Source organism: Thunnus maccoyii, chromosome 7, assembly GCF_910596095.1.
Source record: "Thunnus maccoyii chromosome 7, fThuMac1.1, whole genome shotgun sequence".
Lineage (NCBI taxonomy): Eukaryota > Metazoa > Chordata > Actinopteri > Scombriformes > Scombridae > Thunnus > Thunnus maccoyii.
In genome coordinates, this window is record NC_056539.1 from 19,132,505 (window position 1) to 19,158,759 (window position 26,255).

A 26,255-nucleotide genomic window follows, 5' to 3' on the forward strand; every position below is an offset into this window, starting at 1 on the left:
GTTGCAAAGTTCCTTCTGATCATTGAAATAAATCAAACATCTTCTCTATAAAGTTGATGTTTAGGAGCTTCCTGAATTTAATAAAGATTTTGGAATTATAGGACATAAACCTTGCACACAGATGACTGACTTCCAATAGGGAAGAGATATTATATGGAGCCTGTGGGACAAGAAGGGTCGGCATCATTTATGGACAGAAAGTCATGGGTTAAAGGTTTCGGTTCCTGACAAACAAGGTCTGCGGTTCTGCTGAAGTAGGTTTACATCACTGACAACTTCAAACCGTCTGCCATGACTCAGCGCTCTCTGTTAAAAGCAATCGATCAAAAATGAGAGCGCGGTGACGATGCAAAAGAAGAAAGAAACAAAGTTCACAGGGTGGAGGACGCATTACAACTAGAACTGGCATACAAAACACTGTCAATGCTTCAAAGAAACACTAGTGAGTACTTCACCAATCAGATTGCTTGGCTGAATTTACCCAATTTATTGGAGTCATATAAAGACTGACTGGGATCCTCTTTTTCTTCTCCAGCAGTGTTGGCAACACACAGAGGTGTACATCAGAGTGTTAGACCGATCAACTTCAACTAACACAACTGACTGCAAATTTTCCTTTTGTTCAAACCCTCAAATGTGATCATAAAGGAAACTGTCTGATTAAAAAAATAAACGCTTTATTCTTCCGCAAACAACTTTCTAACATCTGTTCCTCGTTTTTGTGAGAGAGAGGATGTTGCAGCAGCGGAGGGAGCGGGGGCCGAGGGAGGAAGGAGAGAGGGAGGGAAGGTGGGAGGGAGGCGCTTTCTCAAATCTCTGGAAAACGCCAAGCGAGTGAGGAGGAAGTTGTGAGCAAACATCCCATTTTGAAGAGCGTCTAGGCGTGATGGATTGAAGAAAAGGAGAAGAGAGAGACAGGGAGAAAAAAAAAGAAAACGTTTTGAGTGATGATGTCAGAGGTGACACTGCTGCCAGGAATACATCACATGAACGCCAACCACCTGACAAATGCTGTAGAGTTCATTTATAATGTGGAGTGTGTCCAGCCCTCATCTAAGTACTTATAAGTTGGAGAAATAATGAACATGAATGGTGAATTTAGGGATGTACTATCTATTATGGCTGATGGGAGAAAAAGTGTGCAATGTAGAGCTGAAATGATTATTCAACTCAGTTACTCGAATCAATAAATCATCGATCAAGTCAAAAATGCCCAAAAATCTTAAATCATTTTTAAATGTGACTTTGTGCTGTTTTTGTTTGGGTTTTTTGTCTCCTATGAAATAAAAGTAAATGTCTTTGGGTTTTGGATTGCTGGCAATCAAAGCATTTTTCTGTGATTACTAATTATTTTCTGACATTTTATTACTATAGATAATAGCTGATAGATGAATAGATCTTGGAAATAACCTTAGCTGCAGCCCTAGTGTCCTGTCCTGCCAGTACAAGCTGAACTCTGGTGTACTATACTCAATAACAATTAAAGCTGGGATGACATACAACTGAAAACAACGGCCAATGAGGGCTACATTCATATTTAATATTCCCATCGTTGCATAATTTATATACAGGAAACAAACACTGGAAAATCTTGCTACAGCTCATATGAGGTTTTGCTGTTTGGTCAATGAGTTTCCCTCCTCGCCTGGCCCCAGCTTTCTTAGAGACAAAAATAGAAAAGTGGCAGGCAACAAACAGCTGATTAGCTCAGGTTAGCACACAGCTAGCTGGATACTTTTTTTGTAATAAATAAATTACAACTAAAAAGGAGGACAGGGGAGGTCGCCATCACTCACCTGAACCTTGGGGAGTCCTTCAGACATTCCTCGAAATCCACAGTTATCTTCATGTTGCCGCAGTGAGTAAACCCGCAGACTTGCTGTTTGATTAAAGGCAGTAATCCAGGCTGAGTCTTTCTGGCTAATTAGCTTGTCTGCTAACGTTCCTGTACCTCTGTCCGACCAGCTGGCTCCACTCTGTCACCGCTCTGCTCGCCAGCTAGCCCTGAGAGGCCAGCAGCTACGATGAAAAAGTCGCAGGAATGCGACCATAAACGAGCCTATGTTGAATGTGAGAACTGCCAAAACGCAACAAAACTATTTCAGACGCAGCGGTCAGTCCTGAAAAGAGAAAGTGTCGTCCGGATAGCTAGGTCATAGCAGCCAGTGGGAGAGGAGCTTTTCTTCAACGCAGATACTACGGACTCACACAAAGATCGTCTATGAAGGCAGTGAATGGGCCACCCACAGATAACAGATGATGGTCCATATTCCCTTTTTTTTTTACTGTGTACTATCCAGTGCGCATGTGCACAGCATTTTTTTAAAATACTCTTTATTTGTTAATAGTTAATTCTCAAAAAAAAAAGGAAAAAGGAAGAATCAAAGAACTTTACCATATCTACTGTATATCTCTACCCCAAAAGTAAAAGTAAACAAGTAGTGGCAACAACAGTAGTAGTAATTCATTTGATTAAGAAAATTAAGTAATTAAATAATAAAAAAAGACATTTTAAAAAACAGTTAAAATAGGAACAGAGGGACCTAAACGTTGCCTGAAGCAAGTCATCAAACCAAACATGTGTGAACATATACAATATTATACAAATGAGTATTTTCTGGTTTCTTTAGTCTTCTATGATAGTAAACTGAGTATCTTTTGGTGGTGGACTGTTGGGTTGGGACAAAAAAATAACTGACAGTTGAATTGATAATGAAAATAATCGTTAGTTGCAGCTGTTGTTGGAAACAGTAGTTTGACAAAACAATCCTAACTTTGTAGCTTTTTCCAGAGCTTTCAACTGTATCACACTTCTTCATCAGTAGGTGGAGTTTGCTCAGTTGTCATGGATACGGATCTATTGACTCAGTAGCTGTTGATAGCACAAAAGTTGTATCCAATCCATGATAACACTTTTAGGACTTCTCATCCTTGTCACTTAAAAGTTCAAAGTTCAAAGTTCATTCCTGGGGAATATTTTGACAAAATAATCTCAGTGACTGTGGTTGAATGATGATTGCTTGATGTACTCATGTTTTATGTCATGCTGTTGTTGATTTTAACATATATTTTAAGTATTTTATTATGTTTTATGTTTAATTTTGTGCAAGTTCTCTTGGATTTGGACCAAAAGACTTAAAAACAGCTCTGTACCCACGATAGAACCTTTAGGACTTCTCGTCCACGTCGCTTAAAAGTATCAACGTTCATTCCTTGGAGACAGTTTGCTAAAATAATGTCATTTTACCTAACCCCAACCCTCATTTCAAACTCCATCCACTGATAAAAAACAAGGTGATATAGAGTTGAATCTGTGGAAAAAGCTAGAGGATCTTGAGTTGTCAAATATTATTTCCTACACTGTCAAATAGATTGTGTCACTGTTTTACTGATTACAGAATACATGTAGTTATTATACAATCATAAAAATAGTAAAAGAAAGTACAAAAATAATTATTTCACAATTAGGATTTCTAACATTTGAGAAAATCTGGCCTCTGTTGAGAGAAAAAGTGCCATTCAACTTCTGCTCCACTACCATTTGACATTTTACATCACTCTTTCTGAAAAACTGAACAATGACTCCAATGGTTTTGTCCTTCTTTTAAACAGATATCTACGGTAGTCTAGCGTAGTGTGTTGGATAGTAAAACGTGACCATCTCATTTTAACCAAGTTAAAAATCTGAGGGGAGGATTACATTCTGCAATTAAAAACGTACATATACACATAGGTTACTCTTTAAACTAAATCCAACATCTTTAGACTCATTATTTTGTTGAATTTGAAAACCATGCACACACACTCCTTGTCTGTTATTGTTGTGTTTGTGTGTTTATATTTTGCTATTTTTTCTGCTTGTTTGATTAAAAAAGGGGGTTTTCCTGTACTTCTATTTACATAATGTTTCTTTTTCAATTGTGAAAACTAATAAATAAAGTGGAGAAAAAAAGGCGACGAAAGTCAGGTCAGAGTGAGCCTTCTATCGCTGCCTATACAATCTTTGTGTCAGTTGACGGGCGCTTCCTGATCCATTGGAGCTGACGCTGCTGGGACAATCCGTCATTTCTTCCTCCACCGTGTTTCATATCATATATTTCGTTACATAACCACCATTAAAATACATTTCCTCTGCATTATTACGTTAACAAGACAAAATGGTCAAAAGGCTGACATTTTATTCAAAGGTGAAACAAATTCATTTGACATGTTGCTCCAAACGCTCTTTTATCTTTGAATGAAACAGCAGATAATGCGTTCAAGTTTAGCCGTGAAATAAAACACTAGACCAAACCTGCAGGATAATCCTCGCATGAACAGAGTCCAAGCTTTATCCTATTACTGTACAATTACTAGAAATCCAATGGGAATGGTCGGATGTGTTGTATAACAGCGCCATCAGGTGGTAGAACAGAGTCATTGTCAAACCAAATGGCACAAACTAGACTATCAAAAGATTAGAGAGACCAGAAAAGTGTAATTAATCGGTATTTTTCAAACGATTCATGTGCAATGTCTCATCAGAGCGTGTTTGTGACACTTTGTCTCACAACAGTATCACATCAATATACTATATTAGTATATACTTATAATTTTGAGGTAGACTACTGGCGCTTTTAAGTATTTTCATATTGGTTTATTTCTATACTCATTTACTTTTTTAATTTATAATTTAATATAATAGAGTTTCAGAGCCTTCAGGTCTCATTCCCATGTAGTATGAAAATAAACTTGCACAGTCTTGAAACTTGTTTTTGATAAATAATTCTACTTTTTTTGTCGTGTGGTAAAACAGTGCAGACTTTTCCACTGAATCTGTCCATCGTTACTGTTGCCCAGCAAAAATATAACTTCTGAACTTGCAATGACGAGTGAATTAACGTCTTAACAAGACAGACCTGAGGTTTGCTGTGATGGATTACTTCACTCCAGCAAGGTTCATATCTCTGCAAGATGATTCTTATATTGCGCTGAATTGAATAGAAACCTTTGGTTGTAATTCAAACATTGAAATCAAAATATAGCAGTATAATATGAAAAGGACTTAAACGTGCAAAAAGACAAAGTTAAGTTTTCCCATCACTAGATTTTTTATGAGGATAAACCATTCAATGCAAGAAAACTGCAAATGTGTTGTTTTTTGTTGTTGTTGTTGTCTGTATGACCAAACAGACAGCAAAAAATAAATTAATTGGTTGCAGATGAACAAAAAGAAATTTGCTGTATATGTGACATCATGAGAAATAAGCCTTTTAATCTTTGTCCTTCAGAGACTTGCACATATCTGCATCTTTTAGCTTTCAGACATCCGACACTTCAGAATAATCAGAAGCCACAACAGACACCAGTTCCTAGCAACTTTATTTAATGATGGGAGACAAAAAAACAAAACCGAATACACACAATCTTATGATTAAGAACATGCAAACCAGAAATACAAAACGACTTTAAGATCCACGTCATGTTGAGACAGACACACAGTGCAGAGTCACAGGACTGCTTTAATAGTCTATCATCCTTAGAAAACAAAAACAAACAAAAAGCAAGATGGTGGAAACATGAGGCAAAAAAACCAAAAAAAACTGGACGTTAAAAAAAAAACAAAAAAAAACAGTAATATGGAGCATAGCCTCTTCATATTACACACATGTACATAAATACATTAGAGGCACATTCGACAGGTAATAACCACCAAACTGGTGATCACGTCAGACGTGTTTTGGACGATCTTGTCCTTCAGTCGTAAACCAAATTCTTAAGATTCATCTCAGCTTCTCTGCAGCTGCGCGTTTACAAATTCAGCGACCGAATAGAAGAAAACTGTCAAAAAAAAATAAAAATCTGTATTCTCTCTTTTACCATAATTTTGTGATAATCAACTGCTCGTATGTTTTGTCTTCTCACCATAGTGAGTTCTTGTTGGTGGGTGGAAATGGCCAAAAGGATCACCAGGTTTCTTTTAACCTCCATCATGGAGAGAAAACACCACCGAATACTGAACTACAAGGGGGGAGAAAAAAACTGCAAAGGGGAGTTTGCAGAAGTCATATTGTTGGTTGGTGATCTTTTGTATTTCCATGACACACAGGGCTCAACATATCCGAACACAGTGAGGAATTAAAAGGTCGGGAAAAAAAATTATGAAAATCACAACACAAGACAGGGTTCCTACATACTTTTCTTGCAGTCTTTTCCCTAATGTGACGCCGCACAGTGTGAAGCTGAGGACAAATCTCTGGAAACTTCAAGTGTGCAATTAAATGTGCACCATGACCTTTTTTTTTCCCCTCAATACTTTGTCCATTTCAACAATATTTTTAAGATGTGACACTTGTAGGAACCCTAAACATTACAAAAATTCTTGAACTCCCTCCATAAGCCGTAGTGGTTAAACTCCACCGCCAACATCCTGCATTCCACACAGTTCTTTAACTGCCTCAGTAGCATCAACAATGTCTTTCTTTCACATTCCTACGCTGCATCGAGACTTAAGTAGATCAGACGACATTAAATAAAGCATCATGACATATAAGCCGGGTGAGAAATCAAACGCAAACTAGATTGTACCTTCCTCGAGAGAACTTACTCACAAATTCTGTCAGATGAAGCTCAGATGTGATGTGAGCGAGAGCACAGTGAGGTTTTTTTTTTTCTGTCAGATCTACGTAAGAGTCTGTCGCTTAAAGCTGTAACTTGTTTAAGACGGGAGCCTTTTTCCAACAGGACAGTGTCCTGTTCATCAGTAGCACGTGCTTTACCTCAGTTATGAGACTTTAATACTGTCCCTCCTATGATCTTAAAATGTTTTAAGTGCCGACACAAACACCATACTGCTCTGTACAGGAGGAACACAGGGGCCATGACTCAAGTTTTTACTGTTTTGATCATTTCAAAACGGGATTACCGGCTTGTCCTGCACTCTCTGCAAGAGAATACTCATTACTGAATGGGAAAAAAAAAGTGCTTCTTGATAGAAAACCAACATGGCAAATTTATCAATGGACTTGATTTGGAAAAGGCCTTCACTCAAGTTCTATGAGGTATGTATGTTTATAAAACTGCCAGAATTTTGATGAGGTTTGGTGCTGTGGTTTTTCTCATCAGGAGAGAAAGTAAATAGGAAGTACTGGAGCAAATTCAGCCAAGTGCCAATAAAATACTTATAATCTGTGTAGTTTTACTTGATTTTAAGAGCGTACAGTTCATCACAAGCATCATCATGAGACGCGACAGCATCCATGTGTTAATTACTAGTAACATTGTCGGTTGTAAGACGTCAAATTTAGATTGAATACAAATCTCTCTTGTGTAGGCTATGTTATTTTGTGGTCTATGTATACTATTAAAAACGAATATGTCACACCTAATTCATCACACATGAATATGAAGCTAAATAATTCTGTTCCGATGGCGTATCATTACCTGATAGGCCATGTAACCCCTTTATCGAGACGTGAAATGTGGATTAAAACAAAGACAAAACAACCTAACTGATCATCAAGGTTCCCCGACTTTTATCACAAAAAGTACTGAAGGTGAAGAGAAAACTGCAACGGAGCGGTGAGTCACGAAGCTAAACGAAAACAAAGGCCGTCTGAGCTGCACCCAGTACAAGCACCGTCGTCATCTCTCACATATGCCTTTTATCGAGGCCGCAGGGTTTCCCCGGGCCTCCTTCAGGGCTGACGTACTGGCTCTGTGGCCTGCAGAGGGACTGAGGAGCGGCCAGACAAGAGTCCTGGTTATTCAGCAGTTTTTTCTTGTGTTTTTTTTTTTTGTTTTTCTTTTTTAAAAAGGCCTTGATCCTCTTTTCACGGTCAGAATCACATATTCTTCAGTGCGATGCCAGTCCAGAAGAGGTGGGAGGGGAGGGGGGTGGGAGGTGGGGGGGGGTTCTTGGCAACAGGAGGGGGAAGAGGAGGGACCATCAGTCTTCGCTTGTGTGTTCTATTGAGTCTGGGAGATAAAAACCAGTGTGTTTGAAGGTTATATTGCACTCTAAGGAATAGTAGAGACAGACAGGTGACTGGGAGGTTATTGGCTGTTGAGGGTTGTTATATGGGTGGTGAAGCGGTGTCTGCTGTTTGGCCCAGCATTGAAACACAGAGCGCAGCGAGCATTGTCTGTCCGGATCTTGAGCCGACACACAGGTACTGCAGGCAGGAGAGAGGCCTCGTCTACGAGTCCAGAGAATCAGCTGGAGAACGGAACAAGAGACAAACAGGCAGATATGAGATTACAAAGATAGACGAAAAAAGAAAAAATGGAAATGTAATATTTCAATCGTTTCTTTTCTGCTCTTTGTACTTTGATCCTACAAATAGAGGAGCTGAGTTGATCGAGTTCATGAATAAACATCAGTTCAACAAAAAAAAAAAAAACCTGGAATAAGGCTGCTGTGTTATTGGGTTTGTTTTTGCCCTCAAGAAGTATCTCACACTCCGGTTTTTCATTCTCAAGACAGCCTTGATAACATTTTCTTGTTTTGATGCAATATAACCCGATCCTTAATTATAGGCCACTGCTCATGTAATCCAGCTGTTACAGCCACTTCCTGATGTGAGTAATTGAACCACAGGGAGGCACAAACAAACAGCAGGCAGCAGTTTCATTTCATGACATCCACACTGACAGCGTGCATCAGTGCACAAAACCATTATTTCAATCCTTTTCAGAATCAGAATCATCTTTATTGGCCGAGTATGTTTACACATGCGAGGACTTTGACTCAATGTACGCTTTCTCAGAGACGTTTTGCAGTTGTAACGCACCGCTACGCTTTTACCCTGTGCACTGAAAAACTGTTGAACTGGAAACTGTCCAAATAATGCATCCAGACGTGCACACGACCACAGTCCCTCTCTCTCTCCTTACCTTCCTGTGGCGGGTCGACACTGATCTCCTCCGTCTCCTCCGTGTCGTCCCTCATCTCTTCGTCTGCATCTTCCTCATCTTCCAGCTCGTTGGCGATGAGTTGACGGGCCAGCTTGATGTTCAGGCCCTCGTTGTAATGCATCTTCCTCATCATCTGAAAATGCTTCTTTTTGGCTGCAGAGGAAATAAACATTTGAACATTATCGATTTAATTTGCCAAAAGCGATGGATGTATGCTGAATTTGTGAGCGCTGGCGCATCACAACAGCTCTACACAGGCCGGATTCAGAAACGCAGGTGAAGGATTAGTTCAACAGTGTCTCACTGAGCTCATGTAATCTAATCCTTAGGATGTGAATGGGCAAACAGCGTCAGTGAGACAAAGAGAGAGAGGACATAGAGTATTTTCAGAGTATTCTGTGTTGACCCAACTGAAAAAACTAAACTCTCTAAACTTCAGAAAAAAAAAATCAATCCTACTCTCTCTCCAACCTGAAAAAAAAACTGCGGCTAACGCTGGTGTTATAACCTTCCAATAGGTGGCACAAGTTGGCATATCTAGAAGTGCTGATGCTGCAGCTCTGCAGTTGGATTATATCGATCGACTGTTCTCTTGTTTTTACCTGCATGGTCGGGATATAAATAAACAACAACAGGCGAGCTTGTAAACTCAGCTGCCAAAATGAATCCTGATGAAATAGCACATTGTGTTTGTGTGTGTGTGTGTGTGTGTGTGTGTGTGTGTGTGTGTGTGTGTGTGTGTGTGTGTGTGTCTGAGAGTAAACACAGACGAGCAAGGTCAGAGACAGGTCGAAAGCATACCGACACTGTGTGTGCGTGTGTCTGTGTCTGTCTTGAGTGAAGTCAGCGAAAGGTCAAGAGCACACAGAACATTTAAGCTCTTTCTCAAAGCGATTCCTCTCCGGCAGCACTTCACTGTAGAGTGAAGTCACCCTCACAGCTTCAGAGGACACTTTGTATCAAGGTGGAGCGTATAAATAAACAGGTGAACTGTGTGATGCACTTAGCACGGTGAACGAAAAACAGTCGTTGCCATGGATACCGACAGACGCATCACACACACACACGATTACGCTCAAAATAGATAAATGATATTACTGGATTGAGGTTCAGCTCTTTTAAAGGGTGGATGTGAATTTTATTAAAAGATGTTTTAGTTTACCTTGTTCTTCAGGAGTCAGCTCTTCTTCCTCTTCCTCGCTGCTCTCCTCCTCCTCCTCCTCTTCTTTCATGAAGCGAGGCTCTGAGCCCTCTGCTGCCACCAGCCTTGAATGAAGGGAGGAAAAAGAGAGACAGACACGAAAAAGAAGATTAAAAAAACTCAAATTAAGTGCTTCTTTAGAATATTTCAGTTCCCTTTCTGCCTTTTTTTCCTGTTTCTGTATTTGTGGGTTGTTTTTTTTTTCAGACCTTCGTTTGAACATTTTAAATGACAATATGAACAGGATATCCTCAACAGTTCTGAAGTTAATTTGGAGAGATTAAGGAAACTTCTGAAGAAGACATGGGAGGAACACAGATGGAGAGAGAGATATTAGGTGAGGGGGGGGGGGGGGGGGAGAGAGTGGGCGCAGTGAGAGTTAGGAGATGTGTGCAAGTACTCAAGCGTGAGACAAAAATAGGAGTTACTGTCCCCCATCTTTCACACTCACAAAGAGCTTTAACAGCAGAGGAAAAAACTGAATAATAGTTTTATGGCTGAGCGGGTGGTAGCACTGAATCAGTGGAACTGCCTTGGGGAAGATCCCATTTACTGTACTACTGCTCTTCAACAAACTGGCCTGATTCACCGAGAGAAGAAGACTGTCAGTTTCAAAATGCTCCGATAATGGTATCAGATATCCAAAGCTGGTGAGGACAGAGACAGGAAGGAAGAGAGAAGGTCTAAGTGATGGATGAAAGGAAAGTGTGAGAGTGGATGTTGGGAGACGCACGACGACAAGATGACTGAAGAAAAGAGCAGCTGTTGTACTATCTGGAGGCTTTAGTGTAAAAACAATGGAAGGCGCTCTGTGTGGAAGTAAACAAAGACGGCTAATTGACTCGCAAGCCTGCAGCTAATCACTATCCTCCTCTGTGGCACACGCACTCAAACACTCCAACTAGCTCATCCCCAACTCTGCATCGATGCGTTTTATGTAAGCATCACGGCCCACGACAAATACATTTCTCAGGCTCCGTTACCATCCGGAAGACAGCTCTGAGTGATAGATGTACGTTTCCACAGAGACTAGAGAGAAGTTCAAAGGTTTAGGGTGAAGTTGCCGCCATCGGAGACGATAAAAGACTTTATTTGCCTCTGCTTGTCTAAGAGTTACTATGTGGTGATGTTATGTTATTAACTAATTATTATGTTATGAAAAAACTGTTCCTTGAGCTGTTCTCAAGCTCATACTTTCGTTTTTCCATGAACGCCTTTTAAAAAACTCAAAGACATGAGGAAAGAGGAGAAGAAATGAGGAACTGAAAACACAACATGGTTTGTGGCTGTAATAGTTAATTGTGTGGCTATAAACTACACAGCACACAGCTTTCTGGACGGCTTTGTCCTGGAGGCTGCAAGCAGAGCAGCTGCTCTATTAAGCCACAGATATACTCCCCGACACCACAGACTCATAGTAGTTCTGTTTATACTACTTTCTGGAGTGCGCTCGGAGGACGTGTTCCTCGCAAGGCTTAGAAAGATCTGAGAATAAAATCGATTCATATGTTGAATCCAGTGTTGTCCAAAGTGTTTCTTTGAAGCCACTGAGACTCTTACAGACCAAAGAGGCTGTACAGTATCTACACTTTTATCAGTTTTTTATTAGAACACGGTCTTATTGGAGGGCAAGAACAATGCTGTGTTTGTTCAGGTGCGGCTAATCTTGGCTGCACCTGTAGTGTGCCTGAATGTACCAGGTTATCTTTCTACTTTGCTAAAAACCTATAATGATAAACACTGCACCAGTAACTACAGGAAATGTAAAAACAAAGGTGTTGCAATGGTTAACATGCCTTCTTTCATCACTTACTTTCTCCCCCTCTCTCTCTCTTGTGTGCGTGCGGGTGAGGTGAGCTCTATGTGGTGTTATTTTTGTTTTTATTAAAAAGGACATCAACAGTCAAAACTCTGGTCCTCCTCCTCCTCATCTCCTCTCTCTCCGTTCAGGTTTAATTCTTACTTTGATGCCAGGTCATCAGCTGCGAGTGCGGTGTGGCCGTCCGAGTCACTCAGCGCCCCTTCGTCCTCGTCGTCTCCGACCATCCTAGGGGGGGGAGATATTTTTAATGAGTAAAAAAAAAGGCAGAATTTGTGACAAGGGAGGGATGATTGAGCAAGGCAGGAAACACAGAAACAAACAGAAACAAATTGCCTCACAGACAAGTTGACGGAGAGGATGAAGGGTGGAGAGGAAAGAGAGTGGAGAGGGAAAGGAGGACAGGAGAGAGAGCCATGAAGGGTGACCTTCCCTGCAGCACCATGACGTGTTGGATTACAAACCTGCTGAGACACTGCACCAAAACACACCAACTCAACTCCCAGAGCTCTAAACTGCCTACGTCATCATTTTAAGTGTAAATACAGTAGTGCTACACTTTATTCTTGATGGAATTTTTTTGTAATATAGATAAAAGTTTATATTTTTTAAAGCCTCTTGGTGAATGAATGTCTTCAGATTATCTGTTTACTGTGAAATGAATCAAACTTTATTATCAAAAGAAGCAGATGAAGAAGGGAAAATGTAGTGTGAAGTCTCTGACCGGTTGTAAGGTGTGCTGGGTTCATCGATCTTCATCAGACCGTAGTCTTTGTCTGCTGGATGGTATGTGGCCAGGATGTTCATCTCGTCCCATTTCTGGGATTTCTTGCTGTAAAAGGATCAGAGAAAAAGCAGAGATAAGTAAATGAGGGCTAAATGGACAAGACCACTGCGCACCAGCTACCCATCCATCCACCCACCACCTCCCACCACCTCCCACAGACTCCTCAGGGGACAAGAGCGACCAGATTTAATCTAGGACTGAACGTGCCCCAGTTTTCACTCAGACAGCATTATTTTGGGAACACACAGACAAAAAAGCCCCAAAATGTCATCTGCACCAATTTGGCTGCTGACTACTTTCAGGAAGTGACATTGTATTTGCTTTTGTGTCAAGGTAAACCGTCAGGGAAGCGAGAGAGGATGAGAGTGAGCGCTGATCAGCTGTGAGTGAATAAGGTCAACAAAAAAAAAATCAAACAACAGTCTCATCTGATACAATTGCTTTTTCAAAAGTTGATTTTTTTTGTTTTGTTCGTCCTCCCTGTGATACACCTGCTCCTAATCCCCCAAATGGTTCAATTCTCATCTGGGGGAAAAAAGGTTGTCACCTCTACATGCTCCACCAGAGCTTTTTACGCTAAACAAAATAAACACAAACTTACACTCACTAATCCTCGCTGCCGTTTCAAATCCTTGGGGGGGGGGGGAATGAACAGAAACAAAGACTAAATCGGCGCTGAGTGAGATATGTTGCTTCGGAAGATAAAGAGAACACCTGGTATTATAGCTCAGGGAAGAGGAAGCGGACACATTCGCTTGAATTCGCAGAGAAACATCATTTCACTGCCAATTAATTTACTGTAATCCTCTGGAATTTTCATTGTCTCATAAGCAGTTGCTTTTCCTAACAAACTGAGCCAAAACCTCAAGCTATGTGAAGTAATGTTAGTCACTCATTAACGCTGCATGTGCATATGTTTACATTCGTAGTAACTTTTTGAAATTTAAGCGGTGCTATTTTTAGCTCAGAGAAGGTGTATCCATCAAGCTAGTAGTACTAGACCTTAGGGCAGTTGAGTCTGTATTTTCCTCATGTTAAACCCTCAGTAAGCGGAGCGAGGTATGTAACATATGGCTCCATGTATTAATGGTCATGAAAATTGGAACACTGTAAAAATGTTAATATACAGTGTTATTCAAGGTTGCTTTGTCTTGCAAAAGTTGCACGTGCTAATTGAGCTGCACCATATTGATCAATGTCAATACCCATGTCATCTAATGTGCGGTGTATGAAAGCGTCTAAATAATAATTGCATTGTTGAAATTTATGTAATTATGTATAACCTTTTGTACTTGTCTTAAGGAAAGGCTTAATGAGCAGCAATTTTAGAATGAAAAAAAAAAAAAAGAACTTCAGTTTGGGACAATGTTTGTTAAGTCTGGGACAGTTGGACGTTGAATTGGGGAAAGTTGCTGGACACTGAGGAAAAAAAGTTAATTTTGAGCCCAGACGCTGCAGCAGTCTTGACCTTGTTCATGAAACAAAAAGGTCAAGTATCGAGGGAGACAGACAAAGAGAGAGAGACTAAATCCACTACCTGCTGCTGCAAGCCTCCCGTACGCCTCTCACTCAAAAACAGACATGAGTCATTAAGACTTTGCAAATACACCATATCATCCACTCTGTCCTTATTAGGCCACCGAAGAGAGGGGAATCCTGACTTCCTAAGATAAGCTGCCAATCACAAAAAGTCTATTTAAGGTATATGTTTTAAAGTCTTCATATTATTTGTGACAAACTGTATGCTTAAAGCACGCCAAAATCAATTTTAGGTAGGGGTGCCCTGTACCACTTCATTACCTGCAGGGAACAATGACCAGTGACTGACACACACACATACGCAGGTTGGTCAATAAATCAATTCATTTGGTTGCGGATGCTGAGCAAAGTCAATTTCCTTGGATGCTACACCGGCTCTGGCAGGAGTTTGTTTTGATATTCAAGCTTTACTTAACAAGCTTGAATATACCTTAAGAGCTAAACATATAAATGAAAAGGCAAATGTATATACAATGTTGATTTTCAGTGTCAGTCAGTGAGAGCAGAGTAGCCAGAAAAGGGTTAGAAAAGGTCGATATGGAGGTGAATGCAATGAAGTCAGGAAATAATTAAGTTTGAAATGTTTTCAGTAAGACGTATGCACATTAGTTAACACGAAAGCTGCTGTCCTTTACAGGTAGCAAGGTGGCCCAGTGGTTTGATAAACCACTCTGTAAATAGGTACAGGCTAATGTTGTCCATCCTGATTAAATGTCCTTGACAAACATACTGAAAACTGAACATGCAGGGTCATCAGGGTCTGAAATTAACACCCACCAAGAGCCAAATGCGGGTAGATTTTTCATTTGGCGAGTAAATCTCAGAAGGCTATCTGCCACACTGGCGGGAAAATGTTTGTACCACAATAGTCACGTAATAAAATATCTGCCATGATGACATGTAGTAAATTGCTCATGTTGGTCCTTATACAGAGTAGACATACGCACTATATGTGTTTTTTTGTGCGCATCTAAACAGTGCCGTGAAACTGCAGGAGCGTTCAAGACAGTCCGAGGTGAAGGAACACCAGCCACAAGCCATCTCGAGTGCTCCTAGTTTTGCCAAAAAGGAAATCTACCCATGTTTGGCACTTGGCAATACCTTATTATCTCAATGAAATGTACTAAAACTAATGTATATGTGACACAAAGAGGCAACTTATTATTTTGGTCAGTAAAAAATACACTTAGCCAGTGGATTTTTTCCATCTACCAGTCCATTTGGCAGATGGGTCGGGTCAAAAAGTCACTGACACTCATTCTATGTCCTCTGTATGACAGCAGCCACTAAAATGCTCGTACAAACATTTATGTACATCAAGACTGATTTATGAAAAGGTACATTTTCAGTGTTCAGAGGGTTTGAAGATCTACACAACATATGAACAACCATGCAACCTTTCCATTTAAAAAAAAACTGATAGTAAAACTGTGATTATGATGCTTTGCTGTGATAAAAGGAAAAACACATGGTTGGGTGAATTTGCTTTACTGAAAACACACATGACCCATGATGGACAATCATGCAGGTTTATAAAGAGCATATCTAAGTCTTAAAACTATTATGGCATTGTTCAAGCATTATTTTTACTCAATTTAATATCCTGCTGTTAACAAACAAGACAGGAAAAATAAGCCATTAGACAGAGGTAATAAGGCCAGATCAGATGAGAACACCACTCCTGAGATTTTCTCATCAAAAAGGTCCAAATAGCAACCCTGAGCAACCGTCCTAATCTGGAAAAGTGTGTGTTACACTGACTTCGTTTATATGCACACTAATATTCCAAATATGCAAATATTCCAAATTTGATACAGGTCATGTAAACAGCATATTTTGTTTGGATTTTCCGAATTAGGCCTTATTCCGAATGTGGGATTTTCTGATGAAGACATGTGGGATATGCCGATATTATTTGGATTTTAGGAGCGTTCTTTGGACATGTATACAGCACATTCAGCATATATACGTCTCAACTGGGGTTTTTAAACTGCAGTTTGAGAAACACTGCTTCTTGCCTGTTTACATCAGCTCTGTGTGTTGTAAACAAACCAACTAGCCAACAGTTTGCAGAGCTGGGATAGAGACGCATGACGGGTTGGTTGTGTAACGCACCCCTGCGCAGGCAAAATGTCATGTGCTGGAGTGGGAAGGCAGACAGAGGAGAGGAATGAGAGGAGAGAGGAGAGCTGTTCAGGGAGGGCTGGAAAAACAGAGCGCGCCTTCTCCATGACGGAGACGGAGGGGATTTGTTATTATCCTGACATGCAGCCATTGACTGACGGTGACGACTCGGTGTGATGCACCAAAAACACTCGGCAGTGTAGTAAACATCATGGGACGACCGAGGTACTGGATGTGCCTGTAACTATAAATTTATATCAGTCATATCAATATCACTTATAAATATCAGGCAGCAGCTCACTAATGTTTTTCATCTTGCTGGTTCACTTTATTACAGACATCTTGTGAGTCCTGTTCCCACTTGAGCAGAGGGAAACCCTGAAAACCCTCTGCATGTAAACCAATATTCATTTTCATTAGTCATGTAAACAGATTAGTAGGAATAAGGGCGAAAAACTGAATATTTTGTGCATGTTAATGTTAGTGTTAATAAGTCTGTTTCAGTGTGTGTGTGTGTGTGTGTGTGTGTGTGGTTGCACAACACATCCTAGGAGCAGCCAACCAAACATGTTCTGTTTCCACTAAACCGCAGTTGCCCTTAAATCCACTCCGATCCGCTCACTCATTCAGAAGAAATCACTACTAAAACTGTAATACAGTGATGATGCACCTGCCTCTGCTAGGAAAAAAAAAAAAAAAAAAAAAACACAGGACAGCAGCAACTACTAGCAAACACTAAATATAGAGCTGTATCTCTTATGTGATGATGACTATTACTCGAGGGTGGTCAACAGCTGGTGACATAACGCTTCAGGAAAACTCATTAAATAGAGTGAGTCATCACTGAGAGCTGAGCTGCGCTATCAGGTAGCATAGTCAGAGGGGAGTGGAAAGGTCCAGCCCTACAGACTAACAACTGAACCCACCGATAGTAACGGCAGCAACAGTGGAGACAATAGCTGGCAGAAAAGCACTAAATATCATCCCGCTACCGGATACTGAATCGAGCCAAAAGCAGCAGCCGCACGGGAAACACTCATCAATTTTGCTTGTGGCTTGAAAGTTAGTTGTCTTTCTGTCTTATCCTCAAAAAAAGCTATTAAAGTAAAACACTTACGGTGAGTTTGAAGAACTTCACAGCCTCACAAAGCTTAAGACTGTGGACCAGAACAGAGGTGATTGTATTGACAAGAGTATTTTATCACAGTGGAGGTTGTAAAAAAAACAAAACAAAAAAAAAAACAAGTTGAGATGAAACAAACACACAGAACTATTATTGGACTGCTATTTTGGTTGAGTAACATAATTCAAAGCCAAATCGGTTCCCTTTTAATCAACTCTCTGCCAATTATTTGTTTCAAAGGCTTTTTTGAGACACCGCCATCTGGAAGTACCTAAAATGACTTTGATGTCGGTTTAAACAGGGTTCTTTTAGAGTGATTTACTTCACCTTTGAATTTATGTGTTTTTCTACCACATCGAAAATAAACAGGCACGAAAGAAGCTGGCTGTATGTAAGGTACATGACATTGTCACTGACTACAATTGTTTTTTGTCTGAGCTTCCAGCCAGTGTCTTAATTTTTTGATAGCGTGCTTGGCTAGAGATAAAAAAAAAAACAAAACCTACATTTTAGCTTTTCTATTTGAGATTTTCTGCCTTTTTTCTGCAGTCTTTGATGTACACTCCACACAAGTGCAAATCACTGCTTCTTCTGCTCCTTAGTGACCACAGTAGGCGATTACACAGAGTTTGATAGATAGCCAGCTAGATTTAGGACTAAAACGGCTTCTTAAGCCCCTGTCATCTGTCCAGGCGGTAGAGAAAAAGTGCATCAGAGGAGGAACAGAGTAAGGATGAGGGAATATGAAAGGAGGGGAGTGGTGCACATTGACTCCACTAGCCACATCTATGGTCATGGTAAGTGATGTGGTAAAATTAGTGTCGGGAGAATCTGAATCTAAAAAAAAGAGCCAAAAGGTCAAATGTTCAGCTGAAAACCTGCAGCGACAACAATGCATGATTTCAAATGTCAAATGTTGAGTAAAGTTTGCATTTCATTTTAACAAAATTACACCCAGAGACACTATAACATACTGAATACAAATAATAAAAAGGAAGACAACAGCAGAAGTAATTTTTATCAGTTTTACTGATTTGCTCAGGCAGTTATGACGGACATTCAGACACCTTTCGATTCATCAATACAGACACTGTATCAATTTTCCTCCCCAACAGACCTCATATGACCCACACAGAGAAGGGTAAACTGAGTGGTCTGAATGGTATTTTTCTCTACACATTATAGAAAGACAGATTCATTGCCTGCCAGTCAAACCGTCCATCACGCAGTCAGGATGAGGTTCGCAAGACAGTAAAGGAGAGATCGAGTTTCATGGAAGCGTCCATGAATTATCTATGACTGGGTGTACGGCTCATACATCAAGGTTGGCTTAATAATACTGGGTGATTGAAGGGATAACAAAAAGTGACCGTTTCTAATGCGGTAAAATAGTGACCAAGGCCCTACAGTGCTCTACAAGGCCACAGGAAATGACTTAGAAGTTTGTGTCCTGTACAGAAGTGAATTATGTTGGATCGTATAAAGTGGAATCTGTATGATTTGTGTTTGTTTGAAATCTAAGAAAACACTAAAGAAGTTCTGTAAGACTTTGTAGAGCAGGATAAACACACAGAAAAGGAGCTGCGAGGGGAAATGAACAAATTTGAGGTGGGTTCCTGTATGACCCGACATGTCCGACGTCATCGTGGGATCAGTAAAGTTTCATTTTCTCATATCTTTATATCTTTGATTACACAGGAAAGCTGTATTGTTTACATGCAGACAGGTTCTAGACCAAATGAATGCTGGATGGGAGGTATTTGTAGAGCTTGGTCAGGATATCCTTTGGATACTATAGAATGAGCCAGGAAGGCAATGTGATTTGTTCCACACAGATAAGTAGGGAAACATGTTTGGGCTGTTGTCAGGCTCGGTATGAGCACTGCTGCTTCAAACAAAAAGGTAGGAATGAAGCTTTCCGATCTTCAAGCTTCGGTGTAAAAAAATGCATAAAATATCTTCGAGGCAAATTCCTTACTATGCACAGTGCCTGAGTAGTCAAGACATGACAGGCTCGATGCTAAATTTTTAGCATTCTGGACAGAGGCTGACATTGTTTAGGTAGGTCACAAAATTCTATCTTATACTGACATGGAGCTTATGAAAAATTCACAATCAAATTGCACGGTAAGGAGCTAAAGATGTCATAAAAAGAAGAAAGATATCATTAAAATATGAAATAATAAAATGTATTAATTGTCAGAGTAGGAGCATGTACAGGTATAAGACCATGTGTTCTGTGTATGCATAGAGACTAATAAGCGTGTCAAGGTACTGTGTGTGTGTGTGTGTGTAACCGGGAGCTGAGCCGGGGGGCTTTAAACCGGGAGCTGACAGTGGCAGCATGGTACAGCATGGTCAGCCCTGGTTCCTATCATCTCTGAGGATTTTGCGCTGCACACAGGATCCTTCCAGAAAACTCTTTTTCCCTTTACGTCCTCGTCACTCAAAGAGAGGCTATTTTGGTATCAACACAGAAAAAAAAAAGCTCGATACGCTGTTGGGAATGGAATTCGCTAATAACCGCCGTCCCTCTTTGGCCTAATTTCTCACGCTGCAGCTCAGAAAGGACTTTTGCTAGTGTTTAGCCCTCCTGGATAAATGACTAATTCAACTTTAACTAATCTAAGAATGGCTGATTACCTCCTGCAGTGACTGAGAGGACAAATGGAGAAAGTGATCATGAAGCTGATAAAATGATTTTGATATTGATATATATATATATTGCACACTGTAATCTGCACATTAATCTAAATAGCTTTCACTGTGTTAAAGCATGGTATGATAAATGTGACTGTATTTTTCAAATGACTCATAATTTAAACCAGATCTAATTATTATGGGATTTTATCTTAATGATTCTACTGAAAGATGATAGACCACAATATACTGTCCGGACCACCTGTTGCACTAGAATGAATCTCTCGCAGCATTTGGCAGGTGGGTGGTGTTAATTTATCACCCTGACTATAAATTAGCCAAATTTCAACTCATGCAAAGTCTTAAAAGCCTTTGTATGTTTGTGTATTTATTTTTTGGACTTTATCACTGACATATTTTAAGCCCCATTTGCTGGCAACATGTTTCTAATCGTGCTCTCTTGTTTAATAGTGTGTGTGTCTGTGTGTGCATGCGTGCGTGCGTGCCTGTGTGTATGTGTGTGTCTTGCCTTACTAGTTTCCAGTTTCTGTCTTTAAAGCTGATTAGCAGATGTGCTTGGCAGTGACGTACCCTTTTTCAAGGGCACTTTTAAAGGTTCAGACCCTGATGGGATTTGCTCACCTTTACTTGTATCGGGCTGTGATAAAACATACTTGAACGTAATCACTGATGGACCTCTATAAGGCTGATCTGGGGCATTATGTCTTGCTACCACAGTGAACGTATCAGTGCCAATAATATCAATGCATAGGTGATGCAAAGGCTCCAGAGAGAGAAACCCAAAACAAGCTCCAACACTGGTCTGACACCAAGCGCCTACTAGACAACAGAACAGCTGATTTAGCAGCCACAGACAAGTGTCAAGAATCTGCATATCAGCACATCATAATGAAACCTAGCCACACCCCGAACTTTGGGACTGTTGGCACACTCCTATTTCATTGACCTGCAAGGCTCTTGACCTCATCTGGGACGTCTTGTTGCCAATGCACACACTTGATACTTTGGTCAGGAATCCTCTACTGTGAGTGGCTGAATGAGTCGAACTGTCATCCTGGCCAACTTCAGGAGGGAAATTACATCAAACAATGGGAGGTGTCCTCTGACAGAAAATCTAATGGGAACCTGGACTAAAGGGACCACAAGCATACTACCTATAGTGAACTCAGGATGCAGGGGATTTGACTGCAGTTACAATGATAACATGAATATTCAAAGGCAGTCTTATGAAACTGGTGAACTACAGTAGATGTAAATGTAAGATTTTCAGATCAGAATAGCCTTTAAAGGGATAGTGAACCACAGATTGTTGCCTCTTTTGATCCACACTGATGCTTCAGTGACAGCCAGTGTAACAGCCAGTAACACAACTGTCAGTGTCAGATGAAACTTATTCAATGTAAATACCTTTAATTTTGAAAGAAAGAAAAAAAGACTACTTGTGGCTGATAAATATACTGGAAATTACCTTGATCAAGAATAGAGATGTTAGAGATCCTGATCACTGTTAGCAGACAATATACGATACAATACATTGTTTATCTCACCGTCTAAATGTTTTATTTATATATATACAGCAATCAAAGTTTGAAAGTGCCACAGTCCATTTTAGTAACTTGAATAGATAGAAAATATGTTCTATTAGAACATAGAGTTAGAGCTGCATGCAATGGTTATTTTCAGCATGGAGTAGTCTGTCGATTACATTTTCGATTAATCGATTAGTTGTTTGATCTTTCTGGTTCTCCATTTTCAGACATTTGATTGTCTGAAAAATCTAGATCACTGTTTCCCAAAGTTCAAGATGACATCCTCCAATGTCTTCTTTTGTCTCAACCAACAGTCCACAACCATGAGATATTCAAATCACTTTTTATTTATATAGCCCAGTATCAGAAATCACAAATTTGCCACAATCTACTGCAATACAACATCCTCTGTCCTTAGACCCTCACTTTGAATAAGAAAAAATAAAGAAAAACTTTAACAGGAGAAAATATCCCATTTACTGTCATAGAAGACCGAATAAACCAGGAAATATTCACATTTAAGAAGCTGAAACCAGAAGATTTGGACATTTTTTCTTAAAAATAGAATAACTCAAAATGATGAATCAATTATCATAACAGTTGGCAACTAACTGATTAATCGACTAATCTTTGCAGCTCTAACTTACATATGTATAGTGTTGAAAAACTTAACGGCGTTTAAATAATTGAAGTAGAAATAACTTGGCTAACGTTGCACAAATCCTGACAGGTATAACACTAATGTAACGGTAAGTTATGTATGCATATGTACAAGAAAGCGTGACCTCTGTTTCAGTGGATGTTAATTCTGCCCTATTATGGTAGTTAACAGTTGGCTGGAGGTTGTCATTGTTTAACGTTATTGCTACCCTTCTTTGTTTGCCACTAAACTAGTTTATGGTAAGAGTTTCATGGTTATACATATCGAAAAACTAATGCTATGGTGTGAATGATTGTCAGCAACCGTTACAATCCCATTAACTACTGTCATTTCGTCATTATTACAACAGGTGACACAACACCTAGCGAACAAGCTAATCTGGAAAACAGCTCTCGGTGGGTGAAGGACTAGTTAACGTTAGCTTTTCGTTACACACAATTTTAACACTAATAGTCGCAAGAGATAACCAGAGGATTCGGTTCTCTACAAACATCTGACAGCCAAAGATAGGACTTTTACGTTATAGTTAGCCTGACAGGGGAGTAACGTCAGAGAGGCTAACTAGTGTGGAGCTAGCTAGCGTTACCTGGCCACCAGCCTCCCGACAGCTAGATAAGCAGAAAACTTACTGCTGGTCCTCCTCCGAGAGTCCATGGGATTGTTCGGGATTCTCTGCTTGAACCTCATCGGGAAGTGATTTGACGTTTGTCCCGCTGTTCCTGTTTTTCAGGATGCCTTTTATCGGCCGGGGAGCTGCCATTCCCACGCGCGTTGACTGTCACACCGGCTGGCTTAACGTAAATGTTTCTCCTCAGCTGATTTTCTGCTCCTGTGATTACTTCTACTCAGTATCCAAAGTCAGGATCAGTTTCAAACACGCTCGTCGTCATAACTCAATGCTCCTCTGTAAGCTCAGGAGAAACCTAGGCAGGATCCCTGGTGCACCGGCAGTTCAGCATTTCTGCTCCGGTTGCTCGCCGACTGGCGGGGCAACAGCACTACCAGCGGGTCGGATATGCTCATAACATCGCGAGATTTGGAACGAGATTTCCACTGCTCTGTAAAAATAGTGATCTGCTGCCTTCAAGCGCTCGGATATTTCTGCCATGTAGGGTGGCATGTAAGTGGTTTTGTTTGAAAATTTATTTGTAGGCTGCAAAATCAGCAGTGTTTTGATGTGTTATTTTATTTTTTGAGAATAATGCATGAATGCACACGGGAGCCCGAAGTTTCTAATGAATTAGAGGAGGAGAAAATGTGCATAAATATATATATAAAACAGTCAACCTCTTGTTGTAGAAAACGTTATAGTTTGCTCCTTCACAAAGAAATGGAGGCTGCTGGAGGATGGAGGCTCATGGGCAGTGGTGGAAGAAGTACTCAGATCCTTTGGTTAAGTAAAAGTAGCAATACCACAATGTAGATACTCTTTTACAAGTAAAAGTCTTGCTTTTACTTAAGTACAGAAGTATCATCAGCTAGATTTACTTAAAGATCCCTTTCAGACATGTTTTAAGACATAAAAATCGTCTCCTTGGAAAACTAAGCTGAGTCTGACATGTCCATTTGTTTGGGAAATATTGGAGAATTTTACTCTTTGGGCCTTGAACAGTTAATACAGTTAAACTATTTGAGACGTTTAGAGGGAAAATGTCTCTTTGGTGGAACTGCTAACAGCTCATAAACATGAGTTACAACTACACACTGATTTAATAGAGGAGCTCACGGGACAAAAAGTTTGTGAACTACTGGATTAATCTTTAACAGTGCAGTGTAATTTATACATTTATCATGTATTATTTTATGAAAAAATTTGATTCTGAGCATCTAAAGCTGTCAAATTAATCTAGTGGAGTAAAAAGTACAATATTTCCCTCTGAAATGATGTGAAGAAGCATAAAATACAGTAGTAAAGTACAAGTACCTTAAAATTGTACTTAAATACAGTACTTGAGTAAATGTACTTTGTTACATTCCACCACTGCTCATGTAGGGTGCTTGAATTCAAGTTTCATAAATTTTCAAAAGAGAAAAATGTATCAAAGTTTCATAAATTTTCAAAAGAGAAAAATGTATCAAAAGGAAAGCGCTCCTGCTGCATATAATCCACCTCTCTGATATCTATCTGTATGCTCAGCATGTACCAATCTTTCAGTATATTTCAGTGGTATATTTCTGTCACATTGCTCATACACGTACCATTCAAGCTCAGGAGCTTCTGTTGTTTTTGCCCCTTCAGCTCTTCTATTTTACAGTTAATGAAATATTTGTTTATACATTTATTTTTTACAAAGTTTAGATGTTATTATATTTTAATGTAAATTTTAATTGATTTTACTTCCTCGAAGAACAGTGGATCTGCAACCACTAAAATATTACAGCGTTTTGAACATCCTGCTCTCTCCATCTAACAGAACTGCCCTTTTGTCCTCATTGATATTTTATTGGTGTACATTTTTTAATGATCCCTGTCTGCATTGTGTTTAACCCCAAAAAACTTGCCTGAACACAAAATACAACCAAGTAGGAAGCTATTAGCTCCCAAGGTGCCATTTGATTGTGAAAAATACACAAGGATATAAATGACTGTATTTATGCCAACAATAACATACTGCAATTAATGACTTGTAATCAACTATTACCTTTCATGCTCCAAACCCTTAAAAAATTTATATCACTACAACTGTCCACAATGCAGTAAAATGTGTGTAGTTGATCTGCACTCAACTTGTATTCATATCTCTTACTGCATTTGAAGATACCATAAAGCTGAATGAGTGAGAGCAGGCAGATAAGTCACGGGTGAGAGAATATAGCATGTGAACAACGTACCGGAAGAACATTCAAGAAAGATAAGCGTGTACAAACCTTTGTCCTGTTAGGAGAGAAAGTCACATAAAGGCGGTGTAATTTCAGAGCAACAGTCAGTTACATGGTAGTTGTAGTTGAACCAAGTTTGATTTAAACATTAATTGCTGTTAAATGACTTCACCTTGCATTACTGTTTCTGAAAATAGTCCCTGGTGACAAGAATTTTAAAAAGCAGAGCTCTGGGCCCCATGCACCAGGACTGAAAATAGCTCTTTACTGCTTTGCTCAAAGGCACTTCCATTATGAGAATTATTTCCAGAAAAGAGAGCATCTAGGCCAGTGTCTGTATCTTTTTTCAGAGTTCTCTGAGTTCATTCCTGTAGTATCCAAGACTGCATCAGTAACCATTATAAACATACAAGCAACCAGCAACCAAAAGATGAAGTAGAGCATTGATGTAGCTACAGACTGATCATGTGTAATAGAAAATTATATGAAATAGTCAATTGAATCAAAAAAGTTGATGTTAAAGGTTTTATTTGATTCCAAGAGAGAGAGCGAGATGGCATATGTGAGTGTTCATTAGTGAAACAGTTAGTTTTTTATTTTAGGCAAAAAAGATATATAATTGCAGACTGTATATTCATTATTTGGTATTTGCAGGTAGAAGTTCCAGCACAGCCACATGGCAAAAAGAGCATATTAACACATCATTATTCAATAAATACACTGCATTCTAAGCCTTGAATTTCAACCAAAGGAAAGTTGTTTCAACTACAAGGCTTGTCCTTATCTGGACTTTTGTCAAACTCAAATTGCATTCGTGAAAAATGTCTGAATATCTATACACAATGTCCATAATGTCTATCTAGCTCTCTGTCTTTTTTCGAAGAGCAATAAAAAGGTAGATATTTGCATAAGAATACAAAGCAGGTGTGATTTCCACTAAAACACTAAGCCCGAGATTCAATTCTCAGTTGTTACTCTGAAGGATTCTTCATCGTCCACAGTGTTTCAGGCAGCTGCTGGGATATCCACGCGCGGTCATGGTTGATGGGTGATAGATCTGGATGGGACTTGAATGTCGAGCCTGGATCCATGGGTA

General features: G+C 39.7%; 2 protein-coding genes across 3 annotated transcripts in view; both read right to left on the reverse strand.

The window, feature by feature from the left end:
* The window catches only part of LOC121900636 (arf-GAP with coiled-coil, ANK repeat and PH domain-containing protein 2-like), a 54,730-nt gene extending 52,485 nt beyond the window's left edge, over positions 1-2,245 (reverse strand). For both annotated transcript variants that reach the window (XM_042417068.1, XM_042417069.1), the window contains exon 1: positions 1,797-2,245. In XM_042417068.1, the coding sequence (XP_042273002.1) occupies positions 1,797-1,849 (53 nt within the window). In that variant the 5' untranslated portion in view covers positions 1,850-2,245. The remainder of the gene's footprint in view (positions 1-1,796) is intronic.
* Positions 2,246-5,344: 3,099 nt separating this feature from the next.
* On the reverse strand, positions 5,345-23,362 carry ppp1r2 (protein phosphatase 1, regulatory (inhibitor) subunit 2). The gene is made up of 6 exons (XM_042417518.1): positions 22,969-23,362; positions 12,640-12,747; positions 12,060-12,143; positions 10,058-10,161; positions 8,875-9,048; positions 5,345-8,197 (listed from the first exon to the last, which is right to left on the reverse strand). The coding sequence occupies exons 1-6, from the start codon at positions 23,097-23,099 to the stop codon at positions 8,178-8,180; spliced, it is 621 nt and encodes a 206-aa protein (XP_042273452.1). The 5' UTR covers positions 23,100-23,362; the 3' UTR covers positions 5,345-8,177.
* Between the last annotated feature and the right edge of the window lie 2,893 nt (positions 23,363-26,255).